We start from the raw sequence: 27238 nt of genomic DNA, 5'->3' as shown, positions 1-27238 counted from the left end.
GCACAATCCACAAAATCAGACCAGTCCTGTGTCTGTGTCTTCTGGGTGTCTCTGAACAACAACCTATATTGCTCAGTGGTTAAGCCAAACCCATCTATCAGAGCACTCTTCAGGACTTTGTAATTGTTAGCATCCTCATCACTGACTGTGAGGAGCTTGTCTCTACCTTTGTCAGAAAAGGAGAGCCACAAGATAGCTGCCCACTGACTCTGGGGAACCTGCTGTACTTTGCAGGCCCTCTCCAAAGCAGTCATCCACTTGTGGATGTCATCCCCATTCTGATATGGGGGACTATCTTGCTTAGGTTTCTATGGTCATAAGACCTATCCCTATCTCTAGGAATGTTGCTGCCACCAGTGGGTTCTGACCCACACAATGTTTGCTCTCTAGCCAGAGCAAGCTTCTCTTTGGCAAGGGCAAGTTCTTCCCTCTGAATCCTCAGATTAGCTTCCCTCATTCTGGCTTCATGCTCCTTTCTCTCAGGGGAAGTCATTCCCCTGTGAGAGGAAGCATTAGAGATGCTAGAGACATGGGAGTGGATGGATTCCCTTGAAGGGGATCTGTCCCTCCTGTTTCTCTGGTTAAGCCTACTTGGGGGTCTGTATGGGGGGACCCCATGCAAACTCCCATGTAAACTTAGGTTAGCCTGGCTAAGTCTTCCTACTTGGCCCTGGCTGTCTACCTCTCCATCTGAAGCCCCATCTGACTCCTCTGTGGTGGGTAGACCCTCCTCTGTACCTAGGGTACCTGCCTGAGAGGCCCTAAGAGCATCATACTCCTCTAGGAGTTGTCTTAACTGAAGGAGGGTAGGGTTTGCACCCTGTTTTATTCCTCTGGAGGTACACAATTGTCTCATCTCCTGGAATGTTAAGGTATCATATCTAGAGGGGGTCTTTTGCAGACCTGACCCTCCTGAGAGAGCATCTACTTGATCTCCTCTCAGAGACATGATCTAGTGAGGGTGTGGTGTGTGCACCTACCTACACTAGTTGTTTCTACTAAACCTCTCTAGTAGTTGTAGTCAGGGTGTGTTACTCCCTTCAACCTACAACTACTAAGTCCAGTAGGACTTAAGTATTATAATCTATGTTATATGTACCTAGACAATATCTGTGTGATCTTTCAATTTAGTATCTCAAGATTACAATGGTATTACAACAGCAAGCTCAGATCCCAACCGCTGCTCACCAATGTGAGAAGTTGGCCTGATGTATGATGTCACTAGTTCTAGTGTACACCTTATATCAGTCCAAATACCCTTATGGTGATTGGTTGTAAATTCAACCTTATAGACCAGCTATCCTAGTGGTAGCATGGACAAGAGCAGTCTTAGGCTAAACTCTGAATGGCATGTGAAGCCAGCTGTGATACCATATATAATCCCTTGAATAACAAATGAAACGACACCACAACAGATATATATATAAAGTGTATTTATTCTAGTCAAACCCTCAGCACTCTTTATGAGATTAGAGGTAAGTACAACACAGTCTTATTTAAGCATACATTAAGTCACACAGGTAAGTAATACAGTTAGGCCCTAGGGGCCACGCAAACCATATACTAAGTAAGTGGTATAAGGACCACTGTCACGGAAATAGAATAGGCCTAGGCCTAGGGAATCGCTGGGGCTACACTACACTAGCGTTAGTTAGGAAGTGGGAGGCCCACGGGATTCGTGTGCAGAGTGGAAACACTCACGCGTAATGCGTAAAAGTCACTAGCAATAGTACAGTTTAGAAAACGATAGATTTAGGACACTTCCGGAGTAGCTAGGAAGTCGAGACTGGAAAACTAGACACTAGGATAGTCACTATCCTGATGAGCACCGGAGTACCCAAGTTACCTAGCCCACAGGCTGCGGGTGCATAGGGGTGAAGTTGCGTCGGTTTTCGTCGTCGACTCCTATGGATGCCTGAAGAAAGATGCTGACAGGCAGTCAGTGAAGAGTGTCCGGTGGATCCCAAGGCTGGGATCAAGAAAAGAGGAGACCTGCAAGCAGAAGGGACAGAGTCAAGGTCACTAGCCAGTGACCACGTGGAACCAGGAAGGAACCAGGCGATGTCGTGAAGATTGCAGGTGAAGGTGAAGCTTGTCGCTGCAGCCAGGAGGACCAGGAAGCGTCGAGGATGACCAGGACGAGGAGGCGAGCTGTCCCACGAAGGCTCTTGCTGTCGGCGGCGTCGAAGTTGGACTAGGACTCACCAAGCCTTGGCAAGCGGAACCCACGCAGAACGGAGGACTTGCTTCTGGTGCAGACCAGGAAGGTCTGGGGTGCTTCTTCTTTGCAGAGAAGCGGGAGCCAGTCTGGAGGAGCCAAACCAGCGCAGAAGATTTCAGGGTGCGTCGTCACAAAGGCCACTAGCCAGCGGGCAAGCAACCGGACAGATGCGGCAAGCAGGAAAATGCAGAAGGGCCCCACGCAGGACTCGTGGAGTGTGGGGGGCTGATCTTCGGTGCAGATGGTGCTTGGGGTTGGGGCTTCTCAATCCCCGGTGCACAACTTCGAGGGTGCCTCAGAAGCTGCGCTTGAAGATACTAGCCACTTTTCCCAGGTAGCCGGTCCCACGTCGCTCGTCGCCTCCACGGATCTCAGCTCTGCTGTGGATGTGGATCAGGGTCGGAGAAGTCTGGAAGTCAAGGCTCTGGTCGGGCTCTGCAGTCGGTTCCTCGTAGAACGTGGGCAAAGCAAAGGGTAGTCTCTTGATGGTGCCTGTTTGCACAGGGTAGCCACTCCTTGGCCACAAGGGAGATTCTTCAGTCTTCTTCTTTCGTCGAATGTCGAAGGTCCAGAGTTTCTGTTCAAGTTTGCAGGTTCAGGATAATCTAAAGTCTTGAGGCCCAACTCCCACTCTTATACTAATCTGGGGGGCTGGGATACCTGCTAGGTCACGCCTTATGGGTGGGACCTGGGAGGGGGTGGTTACACCCACTTCCCTTTGTCCAGTTTCGCGCCAGAGCTGGGGCTGGAGTGCCCCAGCGCCGGTTTGAACTGGACTATGCAAGGAACACCTTGTGTGCCCCAGGCATGTTTCATTCCTTTCAGCCCACCCTGCCCCAATACACTAAAGGCTGTCTGGGGAGGTGCTAGCACCTCCCCAAGCAGGAAACCTATTGTCCAGGCCTCCCTGGCTGGGATCACTCCCAGCTGCAGGAGGTCAGACTTGTATCGTGGCAGCAGCATCCATTTTGTGATGCTGAGGCTTTTGGTCAGAGGCTAACAGTGAAGTATGATTTTAACATGTCTTTCCCTCTAGAAGGGGGGAATAATATCCTCATGTCCAGAAATGGCATGGGGGTATTATTCCACAGTGTTAGACACCTTACACGACATGTTTCGATAAAGCCAAACCATAGTTACCATAACCGTTTAAGATTATAAGGCACTTTAAGTATATGGTAGGCTATATCATAGAACAGCTATAAGGACATGGTTCCGAAAGCTGCAGACAGGCTCAGCTCATGCTAGAGCACCATCTCACATGTTACCAAGCACTCTGCCTCCAGGATTGTTAAGGCCTGCCATAGGAGTGACTGATAGGTACACATGTGTCTATATATAAGGGTAGATGTAGGCATACTATATCTAAGCAAGGGGTGATTACACGACCTTGCCCCAGCTGAGTGATCAGCCAGTTGTGTCTGATTGGAAGGCCAGACCAGGGGTGGCATAATACATGCTGCAGCCCCTGGGAGGCCTAGGGTACACCTATGCCCTGGGTACCTAGGGTACACTGTACAGGGTCCAATAAGGTGATCCTTACCAATTGGGAATGTACCTAGGGTACATGGAGTCCATTTTAAAGAGAGAGCAGACAGCCTGAGACCCTGAATGGCAGGATCTTAGGCCAACTAAGTCGAAAAACCAGCTAGGCACTAGGCAAAAAGTTGGGGGTAACCATAGTCAGATATCCACCTTCCTACAAATAGCACTTCAAAGGTAGCCCCACCAACTTTGCTTCTGACCGCCTTGTTTTAAAAATTACTTCTAGAGATGCCACTGGTTTTGTCAAATTCCATAAAAATGTCATGAAATTACACTTTTAAAGCCAAATGTGGGTTGCCAATATTATCTCTCATGTCTCTTGTTCAAAGGAGTCCACATTTTGGGTAAAAACAAGTCTTATGAGATATGGCTAACAGACTGGTTCAAGTAAACAAAAAGTCTCTTGGAGATATATTTTCTACATGAACGAGTCTCTTGCAAGCAAACATTACTCAAAATGGGATCATTACATATTTCAAGTAATTTCTAGAGATTCACATAATGTAAAATTCGAGAACTACATGAATTTCACCAACATAATTAAACTTTCTTACTGTTTACTTCTGGAGAGGCTGAACTCCTACACTGCAGAGTTGGACCGGCCTGCCCCTTGACTGGACTCTGTGACTAGTGGGGCAACCCCGCTGGCTGCTCCTCCTGCCTGCGGTGGGAAACTCCAGTACATAGGTGCTCATTATGATGTCGGGCAGAACGCCTCCTCCCGACAGTCGGAAACTCCTCGACTGTGTCACAGACCTTCCGACCGACTCGGTCGGTTTACATTACGACCGCCCGATTACAATGTTCGTGGTCGGAATGTAAACCACGCGGTCATTTTGAATCGGTTTGAAAAACTCGCGGAGTATTCCTGTCGGTCGGAACTGCATCGTACATCCCCATGGACAGCGTTTCTGCCCTGAGGATTACACATCGATTTCCAACAGGCTTACCGCGTCAGCCTGTCCCACACGAAAGGCTGTAGGAAAGGGATTTTGGGGCCCATGGCAGGGGCCCCTAGTCCCCGCGGCCTATGGTTGATGGCCGAGTGGATACTTAAGGGACCCCCCCCCCCAGTAAAACCCTGCACTCTGTGGCAGGCACCGTGGGGTGCGGGTGACAGGGTGCAGGGTTTTCCGCAAACACCCCATTTCCCCATAGGAGCCTGTGTTATGGCCGGTTGTCGTGCGGACCATGAGCTCCCATAGGGAACAATGGGACTTCGACCGAACAGTGTTCGGCTGCATCTTAATGCAGCAGTCAAACCAAGTTGGTCAGTCTCGATTCCGAGTCAGTGTCGGGCGACGGCTTGAGCCCCATAGTGTCTTGAAGTGACTGGTGCTTGTCAACCCGCTTCACGAAGAGCATCAGGAGCGTTGCTCCTCAGTTTAGAGTAAACTTCTGATTTTCTTCAGATTGACAAAGAATTTCTATGCAAACCTGAGAAGTTGTGACAGATTCACAAGAGCCCTAACAGAAGTAAGTACTCACAGATCCTGAAATGTAAGAAATGCTTCTCTCCGAAGGGGTAAATCTGACTCCTGGGGGTACTTGTACTGTTCAGAATTAAGTTTCCAACATGTGGAAATCATTTTTCATTGAGGTGAAAACCTTTCTTCACATCCCTACTAATTAACAGGGATTTCCTTCCCCTTTCTCATTCAGGATGGTACCCACTTGCGCATGCTAGGTCTCGGGTCAAAGGGGCCCCTAATGGTCCTGGGAGGGTTCAGACCACAAGGGCACCCATCAACCACCAGGGCGCACACTTACCAACCTAGGGCTTAGCTGACAAGAGCAACCACTGGCCCGCCTAGGGCTCAGCTGACAGGAGCGCCCACTGGCCCTCCTAGGGCTCATGTGACAAGAGCGCCCACTGGCCCTGCTAGGGCTCAGGTGACAAGAGCGCCCACTGGCCCGCCTAGGGCTCAGCTGACAGGAGCGCCCACTGGCTGTGCTAGGGTTCAGCTGACATGAGCATCCACTGGACCTGCTAGGGTTCAGCTGACAAGAGCGCCCACTGGACCTGCTAGGGCTCAGGTGACAAGAGCGCCCACTGGCCCTGCTAGGGCTCAGCTGACAAGAGCGCCCACTGGCCCTTCTAGTGTTCAGCTGACAAGAGCGCCCACTGGACCTGCTAGGGTTCAGCTGACAAGAGCACCCACTGGACCTGCTAGGGCTCAGCTGACAAGAGCGCCCGCTGGCCCTGCTAGGGCTCAGGTGACAAGAGCGCCCACTGGCCCTGCTAGGGCTCAGGTGACAAGAGCACCCACTGGCCCGCCTAGGGCTCAGCTGACAGGAGCGCCCACTGGCTGTGCTAGGGTTCAGCTGACATGAGCATCCACTGGCCCTGCTAGGGCTCAGGTGACAAGAGCGCCCACTGGCCCTTCTAGTGTTCAGCTGACAAGAGCGCCCACTGGACCTGCTAGGGTTCAGCTGACAAGAGCACCCACTGGACCTGCTAGGGCTCAGCTGACAAGAGCGCCCGCTGGCCCTGCTAGGGCTCAGGTGACAAGAGCGCCCACTGGCCCTGCTAGGGCTCAGGTGACAAGAGCACCCACTGGCCCGCCTAGGGCTCAGCTGACAGGAGCGCCCACTGGCTGTGCTAGGGTTCAGCTGACATGAGCATCCACTGGCCCTGCTAGGGCTCAGGTGACAAGAGCACCCACTGGCCCTGCTAGGGCTCAGGTGACAAGAGCACCCACTGGCCCTGCTAGGGCTCAGGTGACAAGAGCACCCACTGGCCCTGCTAGGGCTCAGCTGACAGGAGCACCCACTGGCCCTGCTAGGGCTCAGGTGACAAGAGCGCCCACTGGCCCTGCTAGGGTTCAGCTGACAAGAGCGCCCACTGGCCCTTCTAGTGTTCAGCTGACAAGAGCGCCCACTGGACCTGCTAGGGTTCAGCTGACAAGAGCACCCACTGGACCTGCTAGGGCTCAGCTGACAAGAGCGCCCGCTGGCCCTGCTAGGGCTCAGGTGACAAGAGCGCCCACTGGCCCTGCTAGGGCTCAGGTGACAAGAGTGCCCGCTGGCCCTGCTAGAGCTCAGGTGACAAGAGTGCCCGCTGGCCCTCCTAGGGCTCAGGTGACAAGATCGCCTACAAGCCCTGCTAGGGCTCAGGTGACAAGAGTGCCTACTGGCCCTGCTAGGGCTCAGCTGACAAGAGCGCCCACTGGCCCTGCTAGGGCTCAGGTGACAAGAGTGCCCACTGGCCCTGCTAGGGCTCAGGTGACAAGAGTGCCCACTGGACCTGCTAGGGCTCAGCTGACAAGAGTGCCCGCTGGCCCTGCTAGGGCTCAGGTGACAAGAGCGCCCACTGGCCCTGCTAGGGCTCCGGTGACAAGAGTGCCCACTGGCCCTGCTAGGGCTCAGATGACAAGAGCGCCCACTGGCCCTGCTAGGGCTCCGGTGACAAGAGTGCCCACTGGCCCTGCTAGGGTTCAGCTGACAAGAGCGCCCGCTGGCCCTGCTAGGGCTCAGGTGACAAGAGCGCCCACTGGCCCTGCGAGGACTCAGCTGACAAGAGCGCCCGCTGGCCCTGCTAGGGCTCAGGTGACAAGAGCGCCCACTGGCCCTGCGAGGACTCAGCTGACAAGAGCGCCCGCTGGCCCTGCTAGAGCTCAGGTGACAAGAGTGCCCGCTGGCCCTCCTAGGGCTCAGGTGACAAGAGCGCCCACTGGCCCTGTGAGGACTCAGCTGACAAGAGCGCCCGCTGGCCCTGCTAGGGCTCAGGTGACAAGAGTGCCCGCTGGCCCTGCTAGAGCTCAGGTGACAAGAGTGCCCGCTGGCCCTCCTAGGGCTCAGGTGACAAGAGCGCCCACTGGCCCTGTGAGGACTCAGCTGACAAGAGCGCCCGCTGGCCCTGCTAGGGCTCAGGTGACAAGAGCGCCCACTGGCCTGGTGAGGACTCAGCTGACAAGAGCGACCACTGGCCCTGACAGGGCTTGGACCACAAAGACACCTACTGGCCCTGCCAGGGCTCAGATCACCAGGGCGCCCACTGGCCCTGCTGGGGCTCTGGTCGTCATGGCGTCCTCTCACCTTCTAAGGGTTGGCCAGTGCCCTGCTCTCCCAGATGACAGCTCTCGAGGCTGCGAGCAAAATAAAAAGCAGACGGTTGCCAAGTTTAAGACATTTTTGGGAAAAACACTTGCTTGTCCAGGAAAATCTATATCTCACATAGGATTCTTCACGTCATGGGAGCATTTAAACACTGTCGACTAGTCCCCAAAATACAAAGCAAGTGTGCACCAGTGTTCATGGAGCAGAGAAGACGTCCCCTCCTGCCCAGTCTCCCCCGGTGCCCCAGACACGGACCAGGAAACCAGGAATGTTCACCCGTGCACAGAGTGCGTGTGGCTGATACTAAGAAACTCCTGCTCTCACCCGTGCCCTCAAAACACCATCTTGTACTCCCAGGGCAATGATCGAGAAACCCGTCATTTCCCCATTGCTTCTGGGCCTTGCATTAACAAGCATTGGCAAAGCCAATAGGTGTGGTGTTGGCTGCCAGCCTTTTGGTTTTATCAATGCTTGTTTTGTTTTGACATTGTTTTTTAAAAATTGTAATTGTTGTAGAAGCTGCTAGACCCTCAATAATTTATATATATGGAAGAAAAAAAACATTGGCCAAAAGCAAAAACATTCCGTCTCGAAAAAGCGCACATTATCATGGCAGTCATTGGCACTAAAGGAAACTGCTTTGTGTGTGGATTTTCTCTTTGTGAAAGGGCAGAATGCCGTCACTCACAGTGATGTTAGCCAATGGCTGAAGGGGGCTGACCCAGTGCCTCATGCTCTATGCTGTAGTGGGTGGAAGAAAACTATGAATGACACAACAATATACCAATGCATGAAGTGGGCTGGCTGACATCCAGACAAGTTTATTATAACTATAATGCAAGTCAAATCAAAAGGTTTTGGTTAATGCCAGACCTAGTAATAAGCATTGGCAAGGCCAACAGTTTTTACCTTTGGGATCTATTGACTCTGCTAATGCAGTTTGCAGTGCTGTGCAGCATCGGCCAAAATACATGCTTTTGTAGGCACGCGCATACATGGTGAAACGTGTCACCATGCATGCATGCGCCTACAAGATAACAAAGAGCCATTTTTTGTTTTAACAATCCAAGAAGGATTGGTAACATTCAAAACCTGAAATTTCACACCTGCAAAAGCTCTTTTCTAAGGCCGAAGGGCTTGCAGCAATTTGCTGCGCGGCCCTCGAAAATTGTTGTAAAAAATAAAAAAGATTGCGGGTGGGGAGGCCACAGAGGAGCGGTTAAGGAAAGTGGGTGGGAGGGAAGAAACAGGGAGTGGTTTTGGTGAGGATAAAAAAGCAGCATGTGAGGCAGAGAACAATTCAGGGGGGGCAGAGGCATACAAGGGGGGGAGCAGCAAGGAGTGAAGGAGGAAGCTTTGCCAAGGGGAAGCACACAGGAGAGAGGAGGATGCGCTAAGACAGAATGTGATTGGACTAGGGGAACCAATCAGCACACAGAAGGGTGGAGTCAGTAAGAGCTCCTGAGCCCTTCAAACACTGGCAGCAGCCTGGATGCGTTGGTAAAGGAAGCCGCATTGTGCTTCCCTCGCTGTAACTAACCTTTTTTGAAGTACTGTTGAATATGAAATGTTTTAATCTTGTCTTATCGTGCTGAAATCCACATCACATTAGGACGTGCTGAGACACAATCTGATTGGACTAGGAGAACCGGGTGCACCAAAGGCAAGCCCGTCTCTACCTGTCTGTGTCTGTCCGGGGCCAGTCACTATGCCCAGAATATGATCTATACTTCCAATGAACTAAAATTCCTCTCCTCAAGAGGTAAGCCACTGGAATACTCAATGGAGCACAAACTTACATTGTTAGGCCTCCTAAATCCCAACCCTTATATGGCCAAACCACAGCAGAGTCCAGCCAACAACATAGCCACCATCAACAACTCTACCTCCACTCCCATTAAACAGCAAACCAACCGCCAAACAATCATCGATCTCAATACGCGATCAATGGTCAACCATCAGTTGGAGATATTTCACTTCTTAAGCACAGAATCTCCGGACATACTGCTAATGACTGAAGCATGGTTAGCAGACAAATCCACGCCAGGTATATTACCAGCTCTGCCAGAAAACTATTATCTTCTGAATACCAACAGACCGTCAGGGAAACAAGGGGGAGGAGTTGAGGCAGCCATCAAAAGGCATTTGACATTCACCAAACTTACCCCGTTACAAACCCCGTCAGTTGATAACATCATAATTAAATTGGAATCACCCACCTCCTCGCTGGTGTGCGTACTTATGTACAGACCACCAGACCTTATGCAGGAATCCCCGCAATGCCTGGCTAATAGGTCCTCACTAATTAATGACGATGCAAAAATCCTGCTCTTTGGAGACCCCGAACGATTGGGCAAATGAGGAGACGGGGCTCAGACTCCAGGGACCTGACCAATATGCCGCACAGCCTGGACCTTGAACAACCTATTTCCATGCCAGCAGCACACATTAAGGGTCACACGCTGGACCAGGTGTGGTCCACTAACCTCATCACAGTCCATCTTTCCATATCCCGTGCATATGGTCAGACCTCCACCTCAGCTTCATACTAGATGAGCCCGCCCCACCTAAACTCACTACTCGTGCAGGAACTACCTCCAGAAAGTGGAATCGTATAAACAGGAGTTCCTTCTGCGATACCCTGGCATCTAATATGCCCTCCTCGATGGAGAATCTGGATGAATTCGAGGACGCATTGTCAGGCTTGCAAAAGTTGAGCAGCAATATGCATGTCCCAATTCAAAGAATTAGATCCATTAGACACCATGACGCGACCGAATGGTTTTCAGAAGATTTAAAGACCGCCAAACTTAAACTGCGCCAGGCAGAACGGAACGGAGGAAACATATCTGCCTGAAAATGAGGAAATTATTGTCCAAAATATGAAAGATGATTAAAAATCTATTTTGCAGGACAAAATAGCATTCTTTTCTAACAAAGTCATAAACTCTGAAAATAAAACAAAAGATACTTTTGAAATTGTCAGAGACTTATCAAATCCGGATCGAGTAATACTACCACTCATCCCCCACACAAAAAGAATGCAATGATTTAAACTCCTTCTTTGTGGACAAAATAAATTAGATAAAAGATACTATTCCCACCAGAATGTTAGACATAAAGACTACGCCCGTAAATAGAAACCCCACTTCTGTTTCAACTTTTCCCCTCATCAGCCATGACCACCTCATGGAACAAAAGTTACATCTGGATCTCCGAAAGATGTGTGCCCCCACGGATCCATAAAACGATTTTCTCTTCCTTTTCAGGAATTGCTCTATCCCTTCTGAATCAATCTTTAACTCACGGCTGTGTCCCTCAATCTTTTAAAGAGACCATGGTCATTCCAATCCAGAAAAAAACAGGCAAGGACCCTCTGTCGTTGAAAAACTACAGACCAATCTCTCTTCTTCTCTACCCAGCAAAAATCCTAGAGACACATCTGGCGCACCACTTATGTTACTTTCTAAAGGACTCTAAATTTCTTGATCCCCACCAGGCAGGCTTCCGTCCCACTCATTCGACTGAATCGGTCATTCTCTCTGTGGTGGATGACATGAGAAAAGCAGACGGAGGCAGCACTCAGGCACTGGTCCTACCAAATCTAGCCGCAGCCTTCGACACAGCGATCACGTGATTTTGATTGACCGAATTGCTGCAGACTTACAAGGGGTTCCCCTCAATTGGATGCAATCCTTCCTCAAAGACCGCTCCCAATCAGTTCACCTCTCCCCTTACTGCTCAGCTAAAGTCCACTCAAATTGTGGTATACCACAGTGTTGGACCCGGCCTCGTAGAATGGCCCTCCGTGCCCCCGCACCACCGAAACCTGGTACCTACAGCCCAAGCACACGGCCCAGCCGAACCTCCCCACCCGGACACACGCACCGACCCGGACATCCCCGTCCCTGGCCTCTCTCCTTTCGGCCACCCCGGGCCCGCGTGCCCACTTCATGCACCAAGATGGCCGCCCGGCCCCAGCGCGACCCGGGCCTAGAGGCGCCACTCCGGCTGGAGGACATCACGCTTCCAGGGGATGAGAGAGGGAGGAGCAGTTTCTATCGCACCTCTGAACTCCCCCGGGACGATGGGTTTCGATCGGCCCTCCGGCCTTCCTGAGGGCTGGCTCCATGCCTGCTGGGTGTCTGGGACTCCTCCCGACCCGGCCCTGAAAGGATCAAAAGACAATAGCAGGAAATCCCGACAAGCGACCCCCAGGTGACAAGACCCCTGCCTGCACAGACTCCGGACATCAAAGAGGGGTCGACCTATAACAAGGGGTGCTCTGGGTCTGGCCGGCAGATTCGACGCTGGAACCACGAGAGCCTGCCGACGTGGTCGCGGCTCCTGGAACTTGGACCCACCTGAGCCCTGCTGAGTGACTCGCGGCTCCCTGAAGATCGTAAGACCTCCGAACTTGTACCTGAGCCCTGCTGAGTGACTCGCGGCTCCCTGAAGATCGTAAGACCTCCGAACTTGTACCTGAGCCCTGCTGAGTGACTCGCGGCTCCCTGAAGATCGTAAGACCTCCGACCTTGTACCTGAGCCCTGCTGAGTGACTCGCGGCTCCCTGAAGATCGTAAGACCTCCGACTTGTACCTGAGCCCTGCTGAGTGACTCGCGGCTCCCTGAAGATCGTAAGACCTCCGAGCCTGTACCTGAGCCCGCTGAGTGACTCGCGGCTCCAACCGACTCTCACGGTCCCGCCGGACCCAGACTACAACATCGTATCCCCCAGCTCGAGGATTGTGAGCTGTGCGCCGGATACGTCCCTGCTTGAACCTTTACCAGAGACTGTCCCGCTACCCCCTACCCCTTCCGAGACTCTTGAGCCCGTGCTCACCTTGTACATATTTGCAGTGATAACCTACTTGATAAAGATTGTTTTCTCAGAATACCCGGTGTGGTCACTCTGTGTCGTGTGGTGCCAGAAGTACGATCCTAGATACGAGATTCCTCCCCCTGGGGAATCTCCCGCCAGTGCCCGGCTACGATACCTTGAGGGTGGGACTCAGGGTAGTCAGGACCCCTTCCAGGCTCCTCTGAGGTCGCCGTCTAACATTGGTGGCAAGCGACGGGATTCGGGCCCATCACCTAGAGATCGTACCGTGAACAACGGAAGCCCTACCGACAAAGATGGCAGAAGGAAGCGCCGTGAGCCCCGCAGAAACCAGCGCCAACAGGGTGTTCCAGGTGGAGCAGCTAGAAGAATACACACACAAGGAGCTAAAGCAATTTTGCAAAGAACTTAAAATCGCTACCACTGGTCTCAACACTAAAGAGGATTTGCAGAAGGCACTGAAAACTTGGGTGGAGACCGGGGCCTCCCGCCCGGAAGGCACGGGGGAGCGCCCCGACGAAGCCGAACCCCCCCAAAGTGGAAGCAGTAGCAATCAGGTGCGAGGCACCGTACCAGACGGGGGCCTATCCCCGGAAGAGCTCGCGGACAGAGAGAGAAGCCGCAATCATGAACTCGAGTTAGCCAAACTCAAAATCGAGGGCGAATTGAAGTTAGCGGAAAAAAAGCTAGCAGTAGAGCAAATGCGTGTACAAGGCGAACTAGAAGAAAAGAAGCTCCAACGGGAGCACGAAGGAAGGAAGCTCCAACTAGAGCACGAACGCAGCTTGAAAGAAATCGAGCTCAAGGCCAGAAGCGAGGAAGGAAGGCCCCCGGGAAACCGAGAGACAGCCTCCCCAGCGGAACAGAAGGTCCACATCCCCAAGGATGTGGTCAAGGAATATTATAAAAACGATGACATTCAGCAATGGTTCAGGGCCTACGAGGTCGCCATGACCTCCCATCGGATCCCGCAGAAGGACTGGGGGGCGGGGTTGTGGGGGCGGTTTCTGAGCGAAGGAAGGGACACCCTGCTCGACCTACCCCTCTCCCTGCAGACCTCCTACAGCCACATGAAAGAGGCTCTACTCACAAGATACGGCCTCACCCCAGAAATGTACCGTCAGCGATTCCGGGACTGCCGGAAGATCCCGGGCACCACCTGGGTGGAGTATGTAAACTTTTTCAGTCGGGCCTTCGATGGGTGGATCAAGGGCAGCAAAGTCACCACCCTTGCCGAACTCACTGACCTCATGTTGTGGGAACATCTGGCTGCGAACTGCTTCATAGAACTACGTCAGCATCTGCTTGACAGCAAGCTCACAGATCCCCGGAAGCTGGCTGTGGAGGCCGACCGCTGGACCAACACCCGGGTCTCCCGGGGCATGGTAGGAGAGTACCCCCGAGCCGGTCAGGGACCACCCCGCCAGAGAGGGGGAGGGAACCAGGGAGGGCCGAGAGAGTCCCAGCCTAGCCCCCCGAAGACACAACCTCCACCTTTCCCGGCGCCCCCCCCACCGGTGACAGGGCCCCCTGGGAGACGGGGACACCGGGTGACCGTCACATGTTTCCGTTGCCAGAAACCCGGGCACTACGCCAATGACCCAGAGTGCCCCATGGCCCCCCAAGTCTCCCCTACCACCCCTGCGAGACAGATAGCCAACGTAGCTCTGGGGGAGGAGGTTGAGGAAGCCGAGGAGTGGGAACCCGCAGCAATGGCCCTAGTATCCCTGGGAGATAGAGAGATGATCCCTGGTAGCCTCCTACCCTCCAACACACAGAAATACGGGCAGCTCGTCAAGATCAATGGCCACCAGGTAGAGGCCCTGCGGGACACCGGGGCCAGTATCACCGGTGTCCTCAGGCACCTAGTCCCCGAGGAGCAGATCCTCCCCAACGTCTTTTGCCCCGTAATATCCGCAGACAATAGAGAAAGTATGTGTCAGGTAGCCCTGGTGCCGTTTGAGTGGGGAGGGGTGATAGGTAAACTCAAGGTGGCCGTAAGAACCTCCCAGCCGGTCGACTGCCTCTTAGGGAACGACCTAGAGAGTTCTCCCTGGAAGCACGTCGAGCGCAAGGCCCACCTAGGAATGATGGGACTCCCCGAGTGGGTGTGCGCCACCACCCGATCTATGTCAGCCCGGCTCCCTCCCCGGAGAGAAGTCGAGAACACCCCGATCGAAGAGACCAGTACAGTCCCCGCCGAGGGTCCTCCCGTCCCCCCAGCAGAAGGGTCCGTCGCCCGCGATGAACCCGCACCATCCGACCCCGCCCCGGTCCCCGAGTTGGGAGATCTACCCGAGTTGGCCCATTGGCGCCACGAGGGCGGGCCCACTCGGGAAGAGTTTTGCCGGGAGCAAGCCACTTGTCCTTCCCTGGTCGGACTGCGGCGCCAGGCCGAGGGCCAAGCCGCAGGTGACCAGACCGGGACACACCGAATCTATTGGGAAAATAGCATCTTGTACAGTGAGCAGAAGTCGGTGGAGCTGGGATCCGGACGGGTACTGGTGGTACCCCTCCGCTTCCGAGATTTCCTCCTGGGCTTAGCCCACGACGTCCCCCTCGCCGGCCACCTGGGTCAGGACAAGACCTACAGCCGACTCGTGACCCATTTTTACTGGCCTAGAATGAGAGCAGCGGTAGAAGCCCACTGCAAGTCCTGCCCCACGTGCCAGGCTAGTGGGAAGAGTGGGGGGAAGTGCAAGGCTCCCCTCCAACCCTTCCCGGTCGTCAGTACCCCTTTTGAACGAGTCGGAATCGACATCGTGGGACCACTGGACCCCCCCACCTCCCAAGGCCACCGTTTCATCTTGGTCCTCGTGGACCACGCCACCCGCTATCCTGAGGCTATTCCCCTACGCACCATTACGGCCCCCGTGGTGGGCCGGGCCCTGATGGGGATCTTTTCCAGGGTGGGTTTTCCCCGCGAGGTCGTGAGCGATCGCGGCACTAATTTTATCTCGAAGTATATGACGTCCCTGTGGCAATAATGTGGGGTGTCCTATAAGTTCACCACCCCGTACCATCCCCAAGGGAACGGCCTAGTAGAAAGGTTTAATAGGACTTTGAAAGGTATGATCGCTGGCCTAGAAGAGCCCCTCCGGCGTAAGTGGGACGTCCTGCTCCCCTGCCTCTTGTTCGCTTACCGGGAGGTCCCCCAGAAGTCCTTAGGGTTCAGCCCGTTTGAATTACTCTATGGACACCCAGTCCGAGGTCCCCTCAGTTTGGTTAAGGAAGGGTGGAAGGCAGCACCCCAGACCACCCCCCGAGATGTGTTCCAATACGTCCTGGCCCTCCGAAACCAGACCAGGAAGTTCCGAGAACTGGCTGAGGCCAACCTGGAGGCAAGTCAAGAGGAGATGAAGCGCTGGTACGACCAGAATGCCACTCTGGTCGAGTTCCAGCCGGGCCAGCAGGTGTGGGTCATGGCCCCCGTGAAGCCTGGCGCCCTCCAGGACCGATGGACTGGGCCCTACAAAGTGGTTGAGCGGAAGAGCGAAGTCACATACTTGGTGGACGTCCAGTCACCTCGGGATCCCCTCCGGGTCCTGCACGTGAACCGCCTCAAGCCTCACTTCCAGCGGACAGAACTGAGCCTCCTGCTGGCCACCGATGACGGGGCCGAAGATGAGTCGGATCCCCTCCTGGACCTCCTGTGTGTCAAGGAGCAGGATGGCTCCGTGGAAGGAGTGAACCTCTCCCCAGCCCTCACTGCCCAGCAACAAGCGGACTGCCGCCAGCTCCTAAGACAATTTTCCGACCTCTTCTCCCTGACCCCCCGGGTCACCAACTGGTGTGTTCATGACGTGGACACCGGGGACAGCCCGCCGGTGAGACACCGAGCCTACCGGGTTCCTGACCGGGTCCGGTCCTGCATTCAAGCGGAAGTCTCGAAGATGTTGACCCTGGGGGTGATCGAGCCCTCTGACAGTCCCTGGGCCAGCCCCGTGGTCCTGGTCCCGAAGGCAGCGCCCCCCGGTGTCGCCCCCGAGCTCTGATTCTGCGTGGACTACCGGGGGCTCAATGACGTCACCCGAGCCGATGCCCACCCCATTCCACGAGCCGACGAACTCATTGACCGACTAGGGGCAGCCCGGTTCCTCAGCACATTCGACCTCACCTGCGGATACTGGCAGATTGCGCTCACCGAAGGGGCCAAGGAGCGGTCCGCTTTCTCCACCCCCGATGGGCACTACCGCTTCCGCGTAATGCCCTTCGGGATGAAAAATGCCCCGGCCACTTTCCAGCGACTGGTGAATAGGGTCCTGGCCGGGCTAGAACAGTTCAGCGCGGCATATCTGGACGACATCGCTGTCTTCAGTTCAGAGTGGAGTGAGCACCTCCAGCACCTCCGGAGGGTGCTAACCGCCCTGCGCCAGGCAGGCCTCACAGTAAAAGCCAGCAAGTGCCAGATCGGGCAAGGATCCGTGGTCTACTTGGGGCACCAGGTCGGGAGTGGCCAAGTCGCCCCCCTACAGCCAAAGATCGACGCCATCCTGGCCTGGGAACCACCCATCACCCAGACGGAGGTCCGAGCCTTTCTGGGACTCACGGGCTACTACCGAAGATTCATTCGGGGGTATGGCAGCCTTGTCGGCCCTCTCACAGAACTCACGTCTAAAAGACAGCCAAAGAAAGTGCAGTGGACGGCTGCCTGCCAGGAAGCTTTCGATGCCCTAAAAAAGGCCATGTGTACTGCCCCCGTCCTCCAGGCTCCCGACTACGCCAAGGAGTTCATAGTCCAGACCGATGCCTCCGAGCATGGCATTGGGGCCGTCCTGTCCCAAGTAAATGGCCAAGGCCTAGACCAGCCCGTCGCCTTCCTCAGTCGGCGGCTGTTGCCCCGAGAACAGAGATGGAGCACCATAGAGCGCGAAGCCTTTGCCGTGGTCTGGGCACTCAAAAAGCTACGACCCTACCTGTTTCGGCACCCATTTCAGAGTCCAAACTGACCATCGGCCCTTGCGATGGCTCATGCAGATGCGAGGAGAAAACCCCAAGCTACTGCGGTGGTCAATCTCCCTCCAGGGGATGGATTTCACCGTAGAACACCGCCCTGGTACGGACCACGCCAATGCTGACGGCCTCTCCCGGTTCTTCCGCCTCAGCGAAGAGAACCCCCCAAGCTGATGGGCAGTTCTCTCCGGCTTTCAGCTGGGGGGGACGCGTGTTGGACCCGGCCTCGTAGAATGGCCCTCCGTGCCCCCGCACCACCGAAACCTGGTACCTACAGCCCAAGCACACGGCCCAGCCGAACCTCCCCACCCGGACACACGCACCGGCCCGGACATCCCCGTCCCTGGCCTCTCTCCTTTCGGCCACCCCGGGCCCGCGTGCCCACTTCATGCACCAAGATGGCCGCCCGGCCCCAGCACGACCCGGGCCTAGAGGCGCCACTCCGGCTGGAGGACATCACGCTTCCAGGGGATGAGAGAGGGAGGAGCAGTTTCTATCGCACCTCTGAACTCCCCCGGGACAATGGGTTTCGATCGGCCCTCCGGCCTCCCTGAGGGCTGGCTCCATGCCTGCTGGGTGTCTGGGACTCCTCCCGACCCGGCCCTGAAAGGATCAAAAGACAATAGCAGGAAATCCCGACAAGCGACCCCCAGGTGACAAGACCCCTGCCTGCACAGACTCCGGACATCAAAGAGGGGTCGACCTATAACAAGGGGTGCTCTGGGTCTGGCCGGCAGATTCGACGCTGGAACCACGAGAGCCTGCCGACGTGGTCGCGGCTCCTGGAACTTGGACCCACCTGAGCCCTGCTGAGTGACTCGCGGCTCCCTGAAGATCGTAAGACCTCCGAACTTGTACCTGAGCCCTGCTGAGTGACTCGCGGCTCCCTGAAGATCGTAAGACCTCCGAACTTGTACCTGAGCCCTGCTGAGTGACTCGCGGCTCCCTGAAGATCGTAAGACCTCCGACCTTGTACCTGAGCCCTGCTGAGTGACTCGCGGCTCCCTGAAGATCGTAAGACCTCCGACTTGTACCTGAGCCCTGCTGAGTGACTCGCGGCTCCCTGAAGATCGTAAGACCTCCGAGCCTGTACCTGAGCCCGCTGAGTGACTCGCGGCTCCAACCGACTCTCACGGTCCCGCCGGACCCCGACTACAACATCGTATCCCCCAGCTCGAGGATTGTGAGCTGTGCGCCGGATACGTCCCTGCTTGAACCTTTACCAGAGACTGTCCCGCTACCCCCTACCCCTTCCGAGACTCTTGAGCCCATGCTCACCTTGTACATATTTGCAGTGATAACCTACTTGATAAAGATTGTTTTCTCAGAATACCCGGTGTGGTCACTCTGTGTCGTGTGGTGCCAGAAGTACGATCCTAGATACGAGATTCCTCCCCCTGGGGAATCTCCCGCCAGTGCCCGGCTACGATACCTTGAGGGTGGGACTCAGGGTAGTCAGGACCCCTTCCAGGCTCCTCTGAGGTCGCCGTCTAACACACAGGCATCATCATTATCCCCATATCTTTTTAATCTCTATATCCGCTCTCTGGTACACACACTCCCGAAGAAGGTGGTGAAAATCTATAACTGCTCTGATGACATGCAGCTGATTTTTACCATCGACGATACGTCGGAATCAATGGAGTTCTTCCAAAGCACCATGGTATATGTCAGAGATTGGTTGAACAATACTCGGTTAAAGCTTTACTCTGATAAGACAGAGATTGGAGTCACCACTGGAATCCTTCTAATTGGCCCACAGAGATGTGCTCTCCGTCCATACCAAAGAAAGCCGAGACATGTCTGGGTATGCAAATTGATGAGAATCTATCCATGAAATCGCAGACAGGAGCGGTAACGTCCTCATGTTTCCTCCAGCTCAGGAAAATTAGGTAATTCTTCTTAATGGAAGCGGTCATTCAAGTCATCATGGCATGAGAGCTATCAAGAATCGACTATGCAATCAGCCTCTGCCTGGGACTTCCAACGGGCCTTAACCACAGACTTAAAATGGCGCAAAATCAAGCCGCTAGACTGGTATTTCGACATCCTAGGCGCTGTCGTATTAAATCATTGGTGGAGAAGTTACGTTGGCTCCCGGGGGCTCAACGGTCCATCTGTAAAACAGACTGTATTATTTTTTAAATCACTTCATAATAAAAGCCTAAATGTATATCCTCAAGAATCCACAGCTATATCCCAAAGCGCAGCCTCAGATGAGCTTAACTGAACCAACGAACGGTCGAGAGATTTAAGTGGAAGAGGCTGGGAGGAGCAGATTCTCAGAGATAGGTCCCATATCTGGAACTCACTCCCCACAAATTAGACTAGCAGCAAACTATATGAGCCTCAGAAAGCTGCTGAAAACTTGGCTATTCACAGAACCATGCTGTCAATTACATGATCAGATGTCGCCTTTCTTTACCACAGCACCAAGGAACGTTTGGTGACGTATGCTATATAAGCTTGACATATAACAGTAGCACACAATGGAGGCAGCAACACGGAGCACGTAGAAGGAGGGTCTTTGGCAGGGAAAAGCACATGAGAAAGGGAGCTGGAAAAACTCATGCACTCTCATGGAGAGCTTAACTAAAAAGAAAAACATAGTTCCCTAAAAGTGGGCAGTGGAAGCACACACGTCCATCAACCCAAAAGATGGTAAAGAAGTTCTGCTTCAGGGGAGGTACAAACACAGGACGAGGAAGACAAACCATCAAATAAGAAGCGTGCAAACGAGAGTAACAATAAAGCCAGCCAATGGTAAGCAATCAACGGGCTGTACGCCCACAGTAAGCTTTTGTGAAGGCCACAGAACGCCTTTCTGAATCAGAGAGCTTGTGCTGTCTGGTAGGCAAGACCTAAAACCTATGCTCTCACGTGAACCTCCACTCTCAGTTGTGCCCCTGGGGCATGAGTTAAGAAACCACGCTTTTCCCTGGTGCCCTCGAAACATGCACGGAGACACCATGCCCTCACCTTGTACAGGTGCTGCTGCTGCTCCTCGGACATCATGAGGCCATGTCGGTCCATCACCGTAGACTCCATGTCGATCAGCCACTCCCAGATCTCCTGGTACTCTGAGTCGAAGTCCAGGAGGCTGCAGGGTGACAGACAAGAGGCCACATGAGGGAAGGGGCAGTGTTTGGAGCCATTTATAGATGCCTGGAGCTCTGCAGACCGGGACGTGCTAAAGTCCCCACAGAAGGATCTCACAACATGGACAATCATGGCTGGTGGCTCGACCAATCAAATATCACGCAGGCCTGTTGATTCTGTGAGCTTTGCATGAATAAGCCATGACCCGGAAGTGTACGGGGTCACTGAGAATGTCTTGCAAGAACACTAGTTTTATGTCTCTGTATGTCTAGCATGGGAACTGGAAAACTAAGCCGAACAAAGGTACAGGCATTTTAAAGAACATTTCTTTGATAAATCAACTAACTTTCAGACAAGCGAAAACGACACAAATCGTCCCGTCTGAGGGGCTTTTGCAGCCCCCCTCCTCCACCCCCACCCCCAGGCTCCGCCCATTAGGGTGACCAACTGGCATTGGTGCAAATTCAGGACGGTGAGTGTAAAAATTCAGGACAAAGGGTCAAAATTCAGGACAGGAGGTCAAAATGCAGGACAAAACTTCAGGACAATAGGTACATTTTACAGACACATCAGAGGAGGTCACGCAATAGTATACAAGTAAGCCCAGTCATATCCAAACATATTCAACCATTTGCAAACCTATCCATCATGTATCCTTCCATCTATCTTTTCACTCATCCATCCCTTCATCCATCCTTTCACTCATCCATCCATTATCCATCCATCCACCCTTTCACCCTATCCATCTGTACACTTATCCATCCACTCTTCTACCCATCCACCCATTCACTCATCCATCCAGCCATTTACCCTTTCACCCATCCAGCCATCCTTTCACTTACTCATCCATCCACCCAATCACTCATCCTTCCACCCATCCACCCTTTTAGTCATCCATCCATCCTCCTTTTCTCTCTCCATAGACCCTTTCACTTAGCCATCCTTCCTTCCATCCATCCACCCACCCACCCATCCATCTACTCATACACTCATGAATCCATCCATTGACCCTATCACTCATACATCCTTTCTCTCATCCATTTATCCTTTCACTCCTTCACTCATCTATTCATCCTTTTTTCCACCTACCCTCCCTTTCACTCACTCATCCATCCTTACATCCACCCTTTCACTCATCCGTCCATCCATTCACCCTTGCACTTATCAATTCATCAATCCATCCATCATTTCACTCATCCATCCTTTCACTCATCCATCCACTCTTTTACCCATCCAGCTACCCTTCCACCCATACATCCAGCTATTTACCTTTTCTCTCATCCATCCTTCCACTCACTCATCATACCATCCATCATCTCTCATTATCCATCTATTCAATCTTTCATTCATCCATTCACCCTTTCAATAATTCATCCAGCCATCCACCCATCCCTTCACTTACTCACTCGCCCACCTTTTCATATTAATTTTGAGCTGAGCCTTTTTGAGAAGAGGCCCATCAAGAACTTCACCCTCGCTGCAGGAGCCATTCCAGGACTGGGACAGAAGCCACCCAGAGCGGAGACAGGATCCACCACAGGGGGGGACAGGAGCCATCACAGGCGGAGGGGGGGGACAGGAGCCATCACAGGCGTGAGGGGGGGACGACAGGAGCCACCACATGGGGGGACAGGAGCCGTCACAGGCGGAGGGGGGGACAGGAGCCATCACAGGCGTGAGGGGGGGACGACAGGAGCCACCACATGGGGGGACAGGAGCCACCACATGGGGGGACAGGAGCCATCACTGGGGGGGAGCATGAGCCATCACAGGAGGGGTAACAGGATCCACCAGGGTAGGCATGCAGTATTCTAGTATCATCTTGGTCTCTTCCAGGATGGGGTAGGGCTCCTCACCCCCTCCTGGACAAGACAACGAGACAACAGGCTCTCTTTCTAAAATGTTAGTTTTGTCAGCCCCCACTGTGTCGTACAGTACTTAAAGGAGATACTCCAAGAGAACTGATGTAACTGATTGTCCTCCATACTTGGTTTATCAGTGTGGGTGCGATTGTGCCATTTCTTAATTTTATTACGTTATATACTGCATGTTTGAAGAACTGAGGTTTGCTTACAATTTAGTGACAGTAATTAAGCTCTGTGAAGAGAACCACGTGCTGCTTGGGGGTAATCAGGACCGGTTCTACGATTTTTGGGGCCCTGGGCAGAAAGGGAAAGTGTGAGGCCCCTCTAAATTGCAGAAACATGGCATTCAGGGCTGTTTGCATCTGAATAGATGCCCCTGCTCCTGAAGCTGCAGCCCCTCCCTCTCAGTCACCTTCAAGCACCTCTTAACTGCTCATCAAGGGCTGAAGGTGTGAGGGTTGCCATCCCGCTGTGCCTCTCCAATGCTGCAGGGGATCTGAGCTTTAGGGCGGAAGGTGTGAGGGTTGCCATCCCGCTGTGCCTCTCCAGTGCTGCTGGGGATCTGAGCTTTAGGGCGGAAGGTGTGAGGGTTGCCATCCCGCTGTGCCTCTCCAATGCTGCTGGGGGTCTGAGCTTTAGGGCGGAAGGTGTGAGGGTTGCCATCCAGCTGTGCCTCTCCAGTGCTGCTGGGGATCTGAGCTTTAGGGCGGAAGGTGTGAGGGTTGCCATCCCGCTTTGCCTCTCCAATGCTGCAGGGGATCTGAGCTTTAGGGCTGAAGGTGTGAGGGTAGCCATCCCGCTGTGCCTCTCCAGTGCTGCCGGGGATCTGAGCTTTAGGGCGGAAGGTGTGAGGGTTGCCATCCCGCTGTGCCTCTCCAGTGCTGCTGGGGATCTGAGCTTTAGGGCGGAAGGTGTGAGGGTTGCCATCCCGCTGTGTCTCTCCAGTGCTGCTGGGGATCTGAGCTTTGGTACTGCATCGGAGTCTGTTACACCGACCTCAACTGCATCGGAGTCAAGCAGGGAGGGGGGTGGAAGCTGTGCCCGCTTTAGGGTGGTGCGACAGGTGCCCGGTTAAAATTACGGACAAATGGCGTCCTTTAAAGAATCCTTCGCGGACAACGGACAGACGGCCGAAATTACGGACTGTCCGTGAAATTTACGGACGGTTGGCCACCCTACCGCCCAGATGCAGGCCACAGGCAGGTGCTCACACAGCAGTCGAGCATCAATTCCCCAATATACTGTTGCTGCTCGGAAGTTTTCGAAGCCACGTGACCCCCTTCCCTCCTCTGCCCCCCCCCCCCACCTTTGACATTCAGGTGCACTGCTGCCCGACCCTCCTAAAGGACACGGCCCTTGGAATTATTGACGTATTGGTTAACATTTTACCCCAAATGCCAACATCTAAACGTAAAGGAAACCTGCCATAAGCGCAAAGGGCCCTTCCTGCAGATGATGATGTATGCGCAGAGGTGGGCAGGCCTGAGAGGTCAGGCAGCTGGTAGGGCTGGGGAGGAGTCAAGCTCATGTCACACAGAAACTGCCAGAATACGGCACCAGGCGCTGTATAAACAAAGCTACTATGATTTCAGGCACAGGGAAGGGACATATCTTAATGCAGCTGCACCTGATGACGTGGCATAACACGTCAGACAGATATTAAATCAGGCAGCCGCGATGCACGGAGTTCGAACTGGTCCTGCCATCTCTCCAGGTCCTCGCGGATGTGGCGTTACTGAATAAGGGGTATTTTAGAAAACAATGATCGCCTCTTGTCTGCACTTGTATTTATTTATTTATTTTATGTACATTTGCAGTTTTATTGGGGGCGGGTGGGACATGTGGAGTTTCACTCCACGGAATTCCAAGGAGTTGCATAAAAACTCCGCGAGACTCTGCGGAGTTCCGCCAACAGGAGGAAAATATGCGCGTCACGCGACTCTGGCTGATATTTAGTGCAGTAACACAAACAGCACTGAAAAATGAACGCGAACTGCACCATGCGGTGCACAAGAGTGCGCGGCCATCCGAGTTGATTCTGCTGCCGCTCAATTAGAAAATCTACTCAAGTGGCAGCAAATCTACTCAAGAAGCAGCTCCCTCCGACCGCAATCACCCGCGGCCGCCCACGCTGGAAAATAGCGCCAGGAACGCCAAATGTCGCTTGCATTTCTAGAGACCTGCAGGGAAAAAAGCTGCCGTGCAGCAATTGGCCGGTTTTGGCAGGAGCTCGGCATTACAAGAGTGCCGCAGAGTCACCAAATGTTGCCAATTCCGCAAGTGGAATGAAATATTCTGTCCACCCCCAGATTTTAAAAAGTGCGGACATGGCCTGGAGGTATCAGATCACTTCACAATAAAGCCAGAATTGATCAATAACAAATAGAAAATATACAGGTACATTAAAGGTGAAGGGATCGTTGGATTCACCGCTCCCTGGAGGTAGAGCGCCTCACACATATTCATAGCAGAACACAGCAGTGCACACCACATGAGGATCATTATTCGATCGCAAATATTGAGGTTAGTATGCGATTGGAGGGATCACGAGGAGGGAGGAGCAGTTCAGGCCAAGTGTCGTTCGAAGAGAAGAGCTTCAAGTCTCGGTGAAGGTGCCATGACGTGGTCAGGCAGAGGCTCGGTGAAGGTGCCATGACGTGGTCAGGCAGAGGCCCGGTAAAGGTGCCATGACGTGGTCAGGCAGAGGCTCGGTGAAGGTGCCATGACGTGGTCAGGCAGAGGCTCGGTGAAGGTGCCATGACGTGGTCAGGCAGAGGCTCGGTGAAGGTGCCATGACGTGGTCAGGCAGAGGCTCGGTGAAGGTGCCATGACGTGGTCAGGCAGAGGCTCGGCCGGAGGCCATTCCAGATTCTTGTGGTACTTCCAGAGAAGCACTGGTTTATGTCTGGCTTGTGCTTGAAGGTGGGCCGGGGTTTGAGGAGAAGCAATTGAACGTTTCTTGAATCGCGGTCAGTTCCTGAGATTTTCAGTTTCCCTGTAATGTTGGCGGGTCAAGAGGAGTGAAGAGCTTTATGAGCCATACGGCCAGCTTTAAATTGAAGTCTCGCCTCTATGAGAAGCCACTGAAGGGAGCATGGGATGGGGGAGATGTGAGCTAATTTCTTGTGGCCTGTCAGAAATCTGGCTTCTCAATGTAGGACAGCTCTGTGTGGGCCGAGGTGGACTGTGGGATTGCTGGAAAGGAGTGCGATTCCGTAGTCAAGTCTAGAGAGCATGAAACGCAAGGACAAAAGAGTTACGGTCTTGTGCTGGGACGAAGTTCCTGATTCCCCAAAGCAGCCTTTGCTGGAAACATGCACTCTTCGCCAGGGAGGAAACCTGGCTTTAAGATATCGGTCAAGGGCGAATCCCAGAGATTTGGCATTCTGAATGATGAAGGGGGGACCGCCAGTGGACAGGAGGAGATCCAAACAGACTTTGGTCAAAGAGTTACCTTTCTTTGGAGGGATGAGAAGGACTTCTGTTTTCGCTGGGTTTAGTTTGAGGTGGTTGTTTGCCATCCAAGCGTGAATTCTAGACAGTAGATGTATCCACCGAAGGGTAACCGGGGTCGCGGTGGTAATTCAACCTTCCCTGTCCGAGTAAGTGTGAGGGGTGTGCTTTGAGCGCACACAGCCTGTTGCAAGCAGATTCCTCTGCAAAGCTCATGTTTACATGTGAAAAATCCATTTCAGATTTGCATTGGCATGTAAGAGTGAGGTCGCAGATTCTGTATCGCACCCCGACGCCCAAACTAGTCCCTTCGGCACGCAATAAACCAATGCAATGAAAAATAAAATAAAAATAGAATCTGGAGCCATGTCAGCATATGAAGGGGCTAGGCCCTGCCCCTGGCTGAAGATCTGGAGCGCATGTTCACGGATGAGTGGGCCTCGCGGCGCTGCTGGACAGGCTCGAGGGGATATGGACGGAAGAGCTGGCAGTGGCGTCCGACAGGTGGCCCCAGAGGACGAGATGAAGGCGAAGGAGGGTCCGACAGCGAGGGTCGGTGGGGGCCAGTCACAGGTCTATCATTAGAAGGTCAGAGACTACCTAACAGGGAGCCTCGCGTCAGCGTCGGATTGGTAACACGGGCACTCGGGCAATGCCAGAGGGGCCGGTATCCAAATTCCAGCTGTGGGCTGCTTTTTTGAGCAGCCGGAGGGGAGGGGGGCGGGGGATTTGGGCGGTTTCTGTGTTGTTCAATGCCGCCAGTGGCTGCCTGAGTGGCCTTTCTGGAGGTAGAGGGACGTCCAGTACCTCCCTTTTATCAACGGGCAGACGTGTCACTCCCTTTCTCTCACTGGGCCGGCATATTGAGCGGGGATAGGGGGCCTGAGCAAAAGTGACCTCACTTGTTTTCAGGTGTGTTTCACCAGTGTAAACTAATCCGTGCATTTTTTTTTTAAACCCACCCCCCCCCTCTTTTTTTTAACAAAATTTCACCGAAGAAGTGAACTGCGGAAAGGCCATATGCAAATGAGGGCCACTTTTTTTTGCTTGCCCGGGCTGATTTTTAATCCCAGTCCAACCCTGCCTCTCGCTAATAGGGGATGGAGAAAGGGTCGGACTATGTTATGGGGCGGTCAGGCAGTGCCAGAAAGGCTGGTCTGACCGGTCAGTGTGTGTGCCAGTTTTTGGGCTGTTGGTCAGCCA

At 53.6% G+C, this 27238-nt stretch overlaps 1 protein-coding gene across 3 annotated transcripts in view; it reads right to left on the bottom strand.

The window, feature by feature from the left end:
• AKAP6 (A-kinase anchoring protein 6) overlaps positions 1 to 27238 on the bottom strand; it is a 799841-nt gene that overhangs the window by 199738 nt on the left and 572865 nt on the right. For all 3 annotated transcript variants that reach the window (XM_085627414.1, XM_085627413.1, XM_085627415.1), the window contains one exon: positions 20598 to 20718. In XM_085627414.1, coding sequence (XP_085483540.1) covers positions 20598 to 20718 — 121 coding nt within the window. The remainder of the gene's footprint in view (positions 1 to 20597; positions 20719 to 27238) is intronic.

Source organism: Triturus cristatus, chromosome 9 (assembly GCF_964204655.1).
Source record: "Triturus cristatus chromosome 9, aTriCri1.1, whole genome shotgun sequence".
NCBI lineage: Eukaryota > Metazoa > Chordata > Amphibia > Caudata > Salamandridae > Triturus > Triturus cristatus.
Note: the sequence above shows the minus strand (reverse complement) of the source record. Positions and strands in the feature narration are given on the sequence as shown.